General features: G+C 40.7%; 1 protein-coding gene across 8 annotated transcripts in view; it reads left to right on the top strand.

Moving 5' to 3' along the window:
* The window catches only part of TMTC1 (transmembrane O-mannosyltransferase targeting cadherins 1), a 256,132-nt gene that overhangs the window by 185,434 nt on the left and 57,617 nt on the right, over nucleotides 1-13,081 (top strand). For 4 of the 8 annotated variants that reach the window (XM_067008959.1, XM_067008961.1, XM_059080110.2 and 1 more), the window contains one exon: nucleotides 3,006-3,119. The exons of the other annotated variants lie outside the window; for them this stretch is intronic. In XM_067008959.1, the coding sequence (XP_066865060.1) occupies nucleotides 3,006-3,119 (114 nt within the window). The remainder of the gene's footprint in view (nucleotides 1-3,005; nucleotides 3,120-13,081) is intronic. 8 annotated transcript variants of the gene reach the window in all.

The following is a 13,081-nucleotide window of genomic DNA, read 5'->3' as shown; positions in this document are numbered from 1 at the left end:
AAAAAAAAAAAAAAAAGATCCTGCGTTCAAAGGGAGACCTTAATTCATAATCCTTGTTGTAGTTATTAATAGGATTTGGGATCCAGCCCCATAACTTACGAATCCTACATTTCATTATGGAGTAAATATGTGTAAGGCTGCACGTTCTGTTAAGACAGTTGGGACAACTCAATCACAGCATCCCAAAAGCAAACTGTTGAGGCTGACCCCGGAAGGAGGAGCAACCTGGCCGGTCAGAGTGGCCTGGAAAGTTTTGCCTTTGGTCAATTGTTTATTTTCCTTTTTTCACAAACTGTTAGTCGTAAAATGAGAGACTGGAAAAACATAGCAGTAAAATATCACAGAGGGAACGTAAAGGTCAAAAACAACAATGGGAAAAGCAGTGTGTTCTTAGGATTTCAGTTACTCCACCCATGCCTGCTACAAATATTATTACTTCTATCCTGCCATCACTGAACGATGCCCTCATCTTAGCAAGGACGCTTTTCCACAGGCTGAACTCGGGTGAAACATAGTAGAGCAACTATGCTAATCACACAGACGGGAGGATCAATTCCAATAAATATGCCAGTTATATCTATGCTGAAATCAACGTTACTTTAAAATCTCCCTGTACCATGCACTGTTTAGTTCTGGATAGAAAAATCAGACACTTTTCCTGTATAGAAATTGGATTTTTTTTTAAAGCCATTACTATCACTCTGAACTTGGTCCTGCCCCCATGACCTAATGTACTTTGGGTAATGGCCATTTGAAATGTTATATTAAAATTCTAACTTTTGTGTGTTAGCTGGTGAACTTCACCATAAGGTAATTGAAGGTGATTGATGATTTCACTGGAGCATCCCAATAGCAGCATTTGTAAATCTTTTGTCTTGGGTCAGTGGTTTCCTATAATGGGGTGAGGGAGATTCCACCGTTCAGAATATATATTTTCACTTAATCTACCTTGGAGGTACAGCTTTTCTGGCCCTCAGCTGTACCTGTTGTTCCTGATCTCTCTGATTCAACTTTTCTAGAGAGTAAACGTCCTGCCTTTTGCTGGGATGGGGAAAGAATAGAGGAAATAGTCACCTGGATGTGCCTGGTGGGGAAGAGGATCTGGGGTCTAACTGCTCTTAATACAGATTTACAGCCCATCTGTTTCCAGCCACACCCCCCCACACAGCAAAACATCCTAGCTACTGCCGTGCATTTGACATCACCATAACAGCTCTGTGTAAGTTGAAGTCTGCTGCTGTCACGTGATGTTGCCCTTGGGTTGGTTGCTAGCTGCCCCACACTCCCTGTAAGTTCTCTCCTCTGGAGAGTTCCTCAAACATTTGGCCAGTGGATTTTAAGTGGAACAGTCTTTGCTGGTCCTAAGGGACTGGGCTTTTTTTTTTTATTGCCTTTGAACATTTTAATTTATTTCTTTTTAAATTAAAAACAATTTTTTTCTTGGTTTATAATGTTAAGGGGCTGTTGTTTCAACAAAAATTCAACAAAGGTTACAATACCCTGACGTTATTATCCTAACAGGTCTAATTTGTATGGAGTTCCCCTAGTGTTCTTACCTTTGAATTAAAAGTTAAATGAGGGCTTCCCTGGTGGCGCAGTGGTTGAGAGTCCGCCTGCGGATGCAGGGGTCACGGGTTCGCGCCCCGGTCCGGGAGGATCCCACATGCCGGGGAGCGGCTGGGCCCATGAGCCATGGCCGCTGAGCCTGCACGTCCGGAGCCTGTGCTCCGCAGCAGGAGAGGCCACAATAGTGAGAGGCCCGCATACCGGAAAAAGGAAAAAGAAAAAAAAGCTCTTAAAAAAAAAAAAAAAAAAAAAGACAGGGCTTCCATGGTGGCGCAGGCCGCCTGCTGATTCAGGGGACACGGGTTCGTGCCCCGGTCCAGGAAGATCCCACGTGCTGCGTAGCGGCTGGGCCCGTGAGCCATGGCCGCTGAGCCTGCGCGTCCGGAGCCTGTGCTCCGCAACGGGAGAGGCCACAGCGGTGAGAGGCCCGCGTACCGCAAAAAAAAAAAAAGAAAAAAAAATGAAAATATGTCACCTAGAAGAGGAAGTGCATTTAAAGTTCAATTGTCCGGAAACTAGGTTGTTATCCTTTCTGCTTCCTCTCTCTCATCCCCTGCCCCACTCCAGCATTTAACCCATGTAGGTCCCAGGAGTTTTCTTTCCAGACAGCCCCCAAAGCCATCTACCTTCATCACTCCCCTGCCACCACCTCCTTGCAGGTGAGGGAACAGGGACTCTAGGAGCAACGTCCTTGCGTCAGAATCCCGTCCCTGCCAGTTACCAGCCGCCAGACCTCGTGCAGGGTGACTTTGTGAGGCAGTTACAAACGACAGCCTGTCTTCCTCCTTGTGTCATCTTCAGTGCTTCCGTGTTACCCTCTGGGGCGCCCCGCGTATTCTGTTTTACCGGCTCGAGTACACTAACACACTCACCACTTAAGCAAAGTTTTTAACCTTTCTGAGCAAAACCTCCTTTCCTTATCTGCAACTTGTAGAATAATCATACCTGTCTTTATTTTTTAAACAATTAGCCCGGCTTAGTACATGGGAATCGTTTATCTCCAGTAAACCTTAGTAGGGAAGTCAGTCTACAGTCATCCGTCTTGTAATGATTTATTTTTATAGACAATCTCAATTTTTTTTTTTTTTTAAAAAAAAGGAAGGCTATAAATGAAGGAAGGAAGGAAAAAACTGAATTAACCTGAGCATGCCGGGTTGTTCCTCCAAAGACTCGTCTCTTACCACATCCTGCCACCTCTGCTTCATGTGCAGTTAGCGTGTTTGTTTAGTTGTACACCGTTGTGTACAGCCTTCACTGTTTTCCACAGAAGCATGTTTAGTAGCTCATGTAATCCACAAATTTTGGAAGACTTGGCCTTGATGGATGCAATGGACATTTCAAATACAGGTTCATGAAACTGAGTAAAACATGAAAGAAACTGACAACATTCTTAAGCAGTACTCTTTGTTACTCATTTTTAAAAATTTATTAATTTTTAGGTCTGGAGTTCAGACTCTGCCCCACAATGCCAAGGTTCACTACAACTACGCCAATTTCCTGAAGGACCAGGGTCGGAACAGGGAAGCCATCTACCACTACAGAACGGCCCTCAAGTAAGCAGCAGATGGGTGTCCGCTGTTGTGTTTCTTAGGCCCTTGTTTATTTCACTCACCCCTCCCAGTATTGGGGGGGTTGTTTATTTCTCTTGACAGTGAACATCTCCTTGGAGGTGGTATAGATCTGGGACTCGAAGTCTTTTGGCTCAGTGTTTGAGTCTAAGCCTACCTTGCTTTTAACTTTTAGTGTTTTCTTGTGAAAATTTCCATTGCTACACATTATGCAGTGAAGTGACACAGTTGAATACACATATACGGACCAGTAAGAGCTGGTTGTCAAAAACATACTCGTAAGTTCTTAGGATATTTACTCCAGTGAATTCTTCCCAGCTTAGGCTTCCCTCTTTACATAAATATCTACGAGAGTTTCTATAAAGACATTGGAGTGTAAAAATAAAATACTCTGATAATTGTGTTAAAGAGAAGGAAGATGAGAAGACACTTGATTACAGTATTGGGAATATGTTAATAAGGTGTGTATATACATAAATATATATGCCGTATATGTTTTTCTAATGTTTAAAAAAATTTTTTTAATTTAAAATATGAACAGCCCTGACGCTCTCCTTATACTCATCCACTGAAAGAGAATATACCAAACATGGCTTTAGAGATGACTTTTAAGGGAAATTCAAATTTAAGGTCTGCGTTACCAGCAGCTGTCTGCATTGCTCTTAGGTACTCTTTTAAATTGCAACTCTGACTTTCAAGGTACTCTTCCCTAAGAGATCCCAGATAGTAAATGTATTTAACCTGGAATGTGTGGAGACGCGATAAGCAAACACAGCCTTGGAATCTCCCAATGTGGGCAAATCCTCTCCTTTATTGAATAATGTGAAGCTCACAGGAGTTTTTCAAAGAGGTTTCCATGCCTCTGCAGTCTGTCCCACATTGGGTTGAATTTTCTGATACTGTTTCACTTTGGGACATGCTCTAAAATATGTGTACCAAACAAATCATACATTTCACTGAAGTTCCCTCCAAGGATTGTCTCAAAGCTTAGTTTGAAATTGTCTTAAATTAACTGACCTAATTTTTAAAGTTATCCTTTTGAACAGTGGTCTACCTAAGTATGGTGTCCATCAATCAAAATCTTTTAGACTTTAGGACCTGTTATTTAGTATTCAATATGGCAAAAATTTTAAACTGTACACATCAAGTTCCCCACTAAATACTTTTCCAAAGATAACAAGAAGTATAAGTTCAAGAGGAATAATTGTAACAAAGCTTTTTATTGAGGACAGAAGTTTTTATTAAGAAATAGAAGACATTTTAAAAGATTTAATAAAGAATCATATTTTTCACTGCAAGCCAGTTTATGCAGATACTAACAGTGCTTATCTCTGGTTGGTGAGATTATGGTTTAATTTTTTTCTTTATACTTTCTATTGTGCTTCAGACGTTCCACGATGAGCATGTATTATTTTTGAAATGAGGAAATGTTATTTTTTTTTTTTTTTTTTTTTTTTTTTGCGGTATGCGGGCCTCTCACTGTTGTGGCCTCTCCCGTTGCAGAGCACAGGCTCCGGACACGCAGGCCTAGCGGCCATGGCTCACGGGCTTAGTTGCTCCGCGGCACGTGGGATCTTCCCGGACCAGGGCACGAACCCGTGTCTCCTGCATCGGCAGGCGGATTCTCAACCACTGCGCCACCAGGGAAGCCCCAGGAAATGTTATTTTTAAAAAGACATGCTCCCCCTGCTCCTCCCCCAGCAAAAAAAAAGTGATACAAATGAACATATTTACAAAACAGAAACAGACTCACAGACCTAGGCAATGAACTTATGGTTACCAGGGGGGAAGGGTGGAGGGGAAGGATAGATTGGGAGTTTGGGATTGACATGTACACACTGCTATATTTAAAATAGGTAACCAGGGCTTCCCTGGTGGCGCAGTGGTTGAGAATCCGCCTGCCGATGCAGGAGACACGGGTTCGTGCCCCGGTCCGGGAAGATCCCACGTGCCGCGGAGCGGCTGGGCCCGTGAGCCATGGCCGCTGAGCCTGTGCGTCCGGAGCCTGTGCTCCGCAACGGGAGAGGCCACAGCAGTGAGAGGCCCGCATACCGCAAAAAAAAAAAAAATAAAAAAAAATAAAATAAAAAAAAATAAAATAAAATAAAATAAAATAAAATAAAATAGGTAACCAACAAGGCCCAATTGTATAGCACAGGGAACTCTGCTCAATATTCTGTAATAACCTACATGGGAAGAGAATTTGAAAAAGAATAGATATGTGTATATGTATAACTGAATCACTTTTCTGTACTCCTGAAACTAACCCAACACTGTTAATCAACTAGTCTCAATATAAAATAAAAAATTTTAAAAACAGACATGTTCCTTCAAGGGACATTTAAGCAAATAAAGTGTGCTTTGGCTTTAATAATTAATTAGTGTTTCCTAATTTTAGGTGGCATTCTTAAAGGGAAGAAAAGAGCAGTAAGTTTGCCTGAAAAATATTGGTTGGAGGGAAGTATATCCGTATCTTTTAAAATTTGTTTCATTCTAACAGACTATTTTCTGTGCAGTTCAAACAGAAAAATGGCACAGCTTGGGGAAAAGGTATAAATTAAGCAAAATTCTCCAGCAGCTGACCTTACAAAATTACAGTAGCTGGTTGGGACTTCCACTGTCAATAAAAATAAATGTTTGCTTCAGCAACTGTGCTTGTGGAAGAAACTTGTCCCTTGAGAAATGGGGTAAAGACAATTAAAGCTAAAAATATACTGCATAGTAATTAGTGAAATATTTCATCATCTCAGACCAGGCTCGAAATATTTCTGATTTAAAGTATCATCATTTTTGTTATGGATACCTCCATGGTGAATTTTCAATGGATGTGGTGTTTTTGTTTTTTTTTTTTGTTTGTTTGTTTTTTTGCGGTACGCGGGCCTCTCACCGTTGTGGCCTCTCCCGTTGCGGAGCACAGGCTCCGGACGCGCAGGCTCAGCCACCATGGCTCACGGGCCCAGCTGCTCCGCGGCATGTGGGATCTTCCCGGACCGGGGCACGAACCCGCTTCCCCTGCATCGGCAGGCGGACTCGCAACCACTGTGCCACCAGGGAAGCCCTGTTTTTTTTTTTTTTTAAATTTCAGTAAATTGTCACTCTTTGTGTTAGAAAAGGAAAATACTGGGACTATTCATCATTTTGATGATTATTTATCCTAGGTGACTGGAAGACTGCCCTTACTTGAATAGAACTCTTTCTCTGCGGAGGTTGCTAACGCAGGGATTTCTCCCCTCGCAACTGCTCTGCCCTACTTCACCTTTGATGTATCTTGATGTTTTCCACATTTGCAACAGCAATAAAGAGAATGATTAGGGAAAAGCAGGATTCAAGGTGGTATTATCCGAAATCAGCCCCAACAGTTATTCACTCCTGTTGTAATGACTGTATAGATTCCAAAGGCAATGGTGAAATTAGTCATTAGGCTTGTATCTATACCGATATCTTTTTGGCTGGCTTACAGTTCTAAAAATAACACTATATAAAATTGGTAATTATATATGACACGAATAGTCTTCTGCTTTTTCACTTTATTCTGTTTTTTAAATGTAAAAATACCACTGACTGACTTCTCCATTTTGGTGCACCTCATGTATTATATTTCTGTAGTACAAGGGAGACCTCCCCTGAAAAATACTACAGCTGAGGATACAGAGTCAGATTAAGACCCAAATCATCAAAGAAAGTTGTCAGAATACTTTCCTTAAATCCTCCATAAACACAAACGTAAACTTTCCTTTCTGTGAGGAGTGGCTCTCATATTCATACCTAACGGGGTGTTACAAAGTTTGGTATTCTTTATGCTGGAAAATCAGAACACCACTGGTGGAGCTACCATACGCCTTCACAGCTTTCTGACCATTGAGTTACTCTGGACAAGGTTTCTACTATTTTCACCTCATATGATGGGAGCAGAAATGTTACTGGAAAGGGGGGCCCCTTCCCAGGCCCGGAACTAGGCTCTTGTCTAACACTCAGAAATGAATTGTCCGAGGAGATACACGTGCTGACAAAGCAAAATACTCTATTGGGAAGGGGCACCCGGGTGGAGAGCAGGAGGGTAAGGGAACCCAGGAGAACTTCTCTGCCATGTGGCTTGCAGTCTTAGGTTTTATGGTAATGGGTTAGCTTTCCAGGTTGTCTCTGGCCAATCATCTTGTTTGTGCCCATATTTGGTCTGACTCAGGGTCCTTAGTGGTGGTGTGCGTCTCTCTCAGCCAAGGTGGATTCTAGCATGAGGGTTTCTGGGAGGTGGGCGGACATACTATGGCATCTCCTCCCTCCTTTCGGCCCCTCCCGGATTCTCCTGGTTAGCTTTCGGTGGCAGCACTGTGTTCCTTATCGGGACCTCCTGTTGTGAGACAACTCATACAAGCACTTATTAACGTGCCTGGCCAGAGTGGGTGGTTTCGGTCAATGGTTCCCTAACAGAAAATCCACCCAGCCATTCAGCTCTTCCTATACAGAAACTCCCATGAAATGACTCATTCAATAAGCCCCAAAGAAAAGATAGTGACCCTGCCCTAATAAAGTGCAGAAGATATTGAATGTGTACTTGGCCGGTCGCTTGTTGATTACCTTAAAAAGTCAGTTAAAAGTTAAGAATCATAAAACAAATCATGCGCTCTCTTGAATGTTTTATTGTACCCTAAAATTTTACGTGTATGTCCATTCACCAAGTCTTCTAATGTCAAACCAAGTTTTTTCTTTGAGTAAGAGTCTACTGATTAGAATCTGCAAAAAATACAACCACAGTTCATTTCTGTGGTGATCATTTTTAAAGTGGAATAAAAATGTACAGGCTATCTGAGACTTTTCTGATTTTTCTCCTCCAGGCCTTTACAATTAATCTCACTTCGAATTCAACAGCAATTTTTTTGAGTGACTTCCCTTTTTGGAGTATTTCCAGAGTATTTTTTAGTTTTCATAAAAATCACAACTCTCTTTTTTACTTTTATATTTTATCAGTTTGCAAGGTATTTTATTATATTGTGCAATTGCAATAAACAGCTAGAATAAATCTGTTAATAAGAACAACTGGCTCTTAGCAGTCATGTAGCTTTACTTAAGGGAGTAGAAGGGCCCAGGCTTATAGAGGTTTATTATGTTATAGGCATCCACCAATATGTTTTACAGAGAATAGAAAACATCTGCAAATCTGATGACACGATTAAGAGAGTTTTAAAAGAGTCTTCGTTGTAGGTGATAGAATCTCACGGAAATTATTTTTCATCTTATAATTAGATTTCCAGCAGGGCTCAATTACTGGTTGGTTAATATGGGCTGATCATCAAGAACCCCGAACCTGGGAATGAGAAGAGAGTTCACCTTTGTTCAGGTGGATCAACAAAGTCTCTTCACTGTCAGCAGGAAGATGCCCCATGTTCTACTGAACATTTGTTCACTTAGATGTCCTCTTCCCTCCAGCCTCCACAGTAAGCCCTCGCCATGCCTAGACTAGCTGATGTGCCCCAGGGAGTTGGATATCAGCCATGTGCAGGATTTCAACCTTACAAAAGGGCTTGATCCTCAGTCACCCAGATAGCTTTTTTTTTTTCACACTTACGCTTTCACATGAAATACACAAATCATCCAAGATGTCCCCCCTCCCATAAGTCCTATTGAGTAGGAGATGCATTACCCTGCCCTGAGGGAACTCAGGTGTGTTTGGGCAGCCTTGGTATCCTTAGAGGGGCCTTGTCCACTCCTGATGTATCTTCTGTTGATTTTTTTTTTTTTTTTTTTTTTTTGCGGTACGCGGGCCTCTCACTGTTGTGGCCTCTCCCATCGCGGAGCACAGGCTCCACACGTGCAGGCGCAGCGGCCGTGGCTCATGGGCCCAGCCGCTCCACGGCATGTGGGATCCTCCCGGACCGGGGCACGAACCCGCGTCCCCTGCATCGGCAGGCGGACTCCCAACCACTGCACCACCAGGGACGCCCTGCTGTTGATGTTTTAAATAGGAAATCTAAAGGGAAAGAAAACTGTGTTCATGGGGGGCGTTGAAGTCCCTGACCAGGCTCTTCTTATTGGTATAACTAAAAGGAAAGAAATGTACTTTTAAAACTCGTGTACAAAAGAAGTCTACAATTGATATTTAATTGGCTAACTCATGGGAAAGGAGAAGCTAAAATCTTTCTGATTGGAACTGTTTAATGCGTAAAATAGAGACTTGCCATGATAACGGCACCCACTGCTCCCATTCTTTGTATTCCCTCCTGTGTGGATAACTGGAAGTATACAAAGAGTCTCCGTTAGACTATAGTAAGTGTATGTGGGAAAAGGAAGTAATAAGACAATGATTACTGAAGAAAGCCGTATCGTTAGAGTGTAAAGAAATCTAACTCTGTCTAATAAACCCACTGCTCGTTGATGTCCTGAGTATATCAATAAGATTATTATAATTCCTTTGAAAAATGTTGTCTATAAAACTGGTAGAGTTTGAACTTTTTTTTAAAATCAGGATTTAATGGTTATTTAGGAAGTCCTTCTTTACCCAGGCTATTTTGAATGAACATTTAAAATAACTCTCATGACCACAGGTGGCCTTAGATACCAGCTGCCATGTATTTCTGGAAAGATTGCAAATTCCAATACCATTTGTTAACCAAGTTTAACAAGTGGAGAGGGGTTCTTCCGTTGGTGTGGTACTTTTATTTATAAATGTCTAAATAGGCTTTCCAGTAGCACAATTGAAATCATGTTTGTTCCTTTTTGTTGATGAAATTATATTCTCACTATGTATATTTTGTGTTAATTAAGTCTAGCAGCTTTATTCACTAAATCCAAGAAATTGATTTAGAAATTCATTTAGAAAACTCAAATTTTAGTCATACTGTGGCCATACTTACGAACTATATTTCAAAATGAAAGTTCTATAATTTATATTCAAAAACATCTGCTCTCTCTTTTTTCTGCCTTAAAGCACCATTTCACTTCAAAACCTCACTGCGGTTCCCCAGGAAACAAAATCCAAGGTGGAGATTAGCAAGCAGGAAGTTCATTAAGGAGTGCTCTCTGGAACACCAGGGAAGGAAGGCAGGGAAGCAAGATGGGTGGGGGCAGAAAGAGAGATACAGTGCATTCGCAGGGGCTCAGAGGAGCCCTTAGGGAGCTCTGGAGATGGGGTGGCCTCTCAGGCTTGTCATGAAAGAGGTGGAACCTTTGTACCCCCTGTCAACCAATCACTGGCCCCAGGCAGAGAAGAGCAGCCGCTCCGGTAAAGCAATGCCCAGAGAAGCACTCAACTGTGAGCTGTCAAATGCCTCAGACACTGGCTTAATTTATGATTTCTGACATTATGATTGATTGATTGATTTATTATTATTTTATTTATTTATTTATTATGATTTATGACACTTCAACAGAATATCATTTAGATCGCTACTAGAGGTCATCCATTGTGAGAGATCAGATAATTTAGTCGGCCCCTCACTGGAGTGTGTCATAACTTCCCTAAATTGCATTTGAGGTTTTTTTCCAAGACTATATCTAATGGATGGGAAGGAGTACAGTACCAAAAGAAAGTGGCAAGACTTGCTGCTGGGTGTTAATGGTGATTTCAGACAATTAAAGAAACAGACTGGTAAATGCTCAATGCAGTGTCATTCTGGTGCACTTTAATGACACGATGATTCAAATTTTATCATCAGGCACTTGAGAAATGGCAGGGACTAGAATGATTGAAAATATGCTGCGGCTGCTGCTGACTCCTGAAATGAAGTTTACTTTGGGTATTTTTTAGTCCCGTGAAATTTAGATCTCATGGTTGAAACTTTTTCCCAGTCATGTTTTTCTTTTGGATTCTTTTTTTTCTCAACAGGAAATAGAAAATAAACATCTGACCTTAGCATACTTAACCTCAAATAAATTAATGTGTGGAATGAAAATCAGATAAATAAATCAGGGTGTGTATATTCTGAAAGGAAATTGCAAAGTGGAGCACATGATACCTGCAGTCTTGCTTGAACAATGAAATGCCTTAGAAGGTAGTACTCGAATAATGAAAAAGTAACAGAATTCTTAACTTTTGAACAGATCGTACAAAATTTAAAGTAAATGACTGAATAAAATATAAAACTAAACTTTAGTCATATACATCTTATCTCTGTGGATCTTTAGTTGAGATTGAAGCTTAAGAACAGTAGATCGGAGAGCATGTGTCTGTGCCTTAAACACTTACTGAATGTTGTTAGTTCCAAATAGCTTCCCGTGATACTGTGCTTTTTAGAGATACCATGAGTATTTTGTACGGCAGGAGACAAGTTTTGCCAGCGAAGAAGAATCTCAGCCACGTTTCCTGAGTATTGAATTTATTTCACTTCTGTCACTGAGAAGTAGTTCCTATAGGATCATAGCAGAATGGACTGGCCCAAGGATAGAAAGGGAAATTATTCTGAATGGAAGCTCTAATTGATAGCAGTATATTTATTTGCTGAAGGTTGAATGACTCATGGATTGTTTGGGAAAATAAATAGATTTACAGGAACCATCTGACTTTTAACACTTAGGAACACAACTCCTGAAATATTTCTTTTTTTTAAAAAGTAATTTATTTTTTCTTTAATTTCTCCCATCCTCCCATTCCTCAACTGTAAAATAGTACAATAATTCTACTTGAAGAATTAGAAGGTTAAATGAGATAGTATATGGGAAAGCACTCTAAAATGTAAAGTATCACTAATACATGATAGGTTTTTTTAGACCCATTTTCTTTTGCTCCTGCCTTCTGTTTTTCACTTAGGCAACTGTTCCCTCACAGTGCTGATCTCCTGTTAACATGTTTTGGGTTTTTTTTTAACATGTTGTTGATATTCATTCTTCAGAGATAAGTTGCCCGGGAATGGAGGAGAATAATAATGTCCTTAACTACCTACTTTATTAATTCTGCTTAAGGAAAGGCCACCAGATAAAAAGTAAGAAGCCCTTCCCTGGTGGCGCAGTGGTTGAGAGTCCGCCTGCCGATGCGGGGGGCGCGGGTTCGTGCCCCGGTCCGGGAGGATCCCATGTGCCGCGGAGCGGCTGGGCCCGTGAGCCATGGCCGCTGCGCCTGCGCGTCTAGAGCCTGTGCTCCGCAACGGGAGAGGCCACGACGGTGAGAGGCCCGCATACCACAAAAAAAAAAAAAAAAAAAATAAGTAAGAAGCCCTTAACTGCTCAAATGGGAATATAAATTGAGAAGTTAAATCATACAATACTTGAAAAATATTCTCTTCAGCTCATAGAATTGTATCTCTATACCTAGATTTCTTTTTTAAAGAGAAAGAATAAACTTCCTTATACCCCAGAACTATTTAACAATATTATACATTTTCCCTATAATAAATTTTAAAAATTTAACTCAGTGAAATTTACAAAAATAATAACAAGGAAATAGCAAGAGAGCCCCCATATACAATATAAATGCTGAGTAAGACTGAGAAAGAAAATCTAGTGGCTGTTCACGCTGGTCTTAAAAAAACAGGCCTGAAAATTACCGCTCTCCTTTTCAGTGAAGCTTTTGTCAAGGTTCTTTCCATGGGGAAGGGAATAATCACTACCAGAACTTTTGTAAAACATACCTGTAGGCGTCAAAATCAAGACACAATTTATCCTGACAATTGATGTAGCAACATAGACATCTCTTAAATTATTCATCTTTCTAATAGAAAATTCCCCTGTTGGAGACCTCAGGGTTGAATTAGACCCAAGCTCATTTAAACAAGTTTATTTTAAAAGTAAACACACAAAAATAAGTTTCATCCTTGCATAGGTCTTCAGTAAACAAGAGTATATGTTTTAAGAAAATGTCTACATCTATATAAAAAACAAAATTAAAAGTGATCATTTTTTCTTGACCTGCTTAAAGAATCCTTTTAATCAAATTCAGCTTTGTTTCATAAATAATGTAATGCTTGCTCATGATTAGGTGAACCTAATCAGATGCCCAGAGGGAGGGGCTGTTGCTAGCA

This window comes from Kogia breviceps, chromosome 12 (assembly GCF_026419965.1).
Source record: "Kogia breviceps isolate mKogBre1 chromosome 12, mKogBre1 haplotype 1, whole genome shotgun sequence".
Taxonomy (NCBI): domain Eukaryota; kingdom Metazoa; phylum Chordata; class Mammalia; order Artiodactyla; family Physeteridae; genus Kogia; species Kogia breviceps.
Note: the sequence above shows the minus strand (reverse complement) of the source record. Positions and strands in the feature narration are given on the sequence as shown.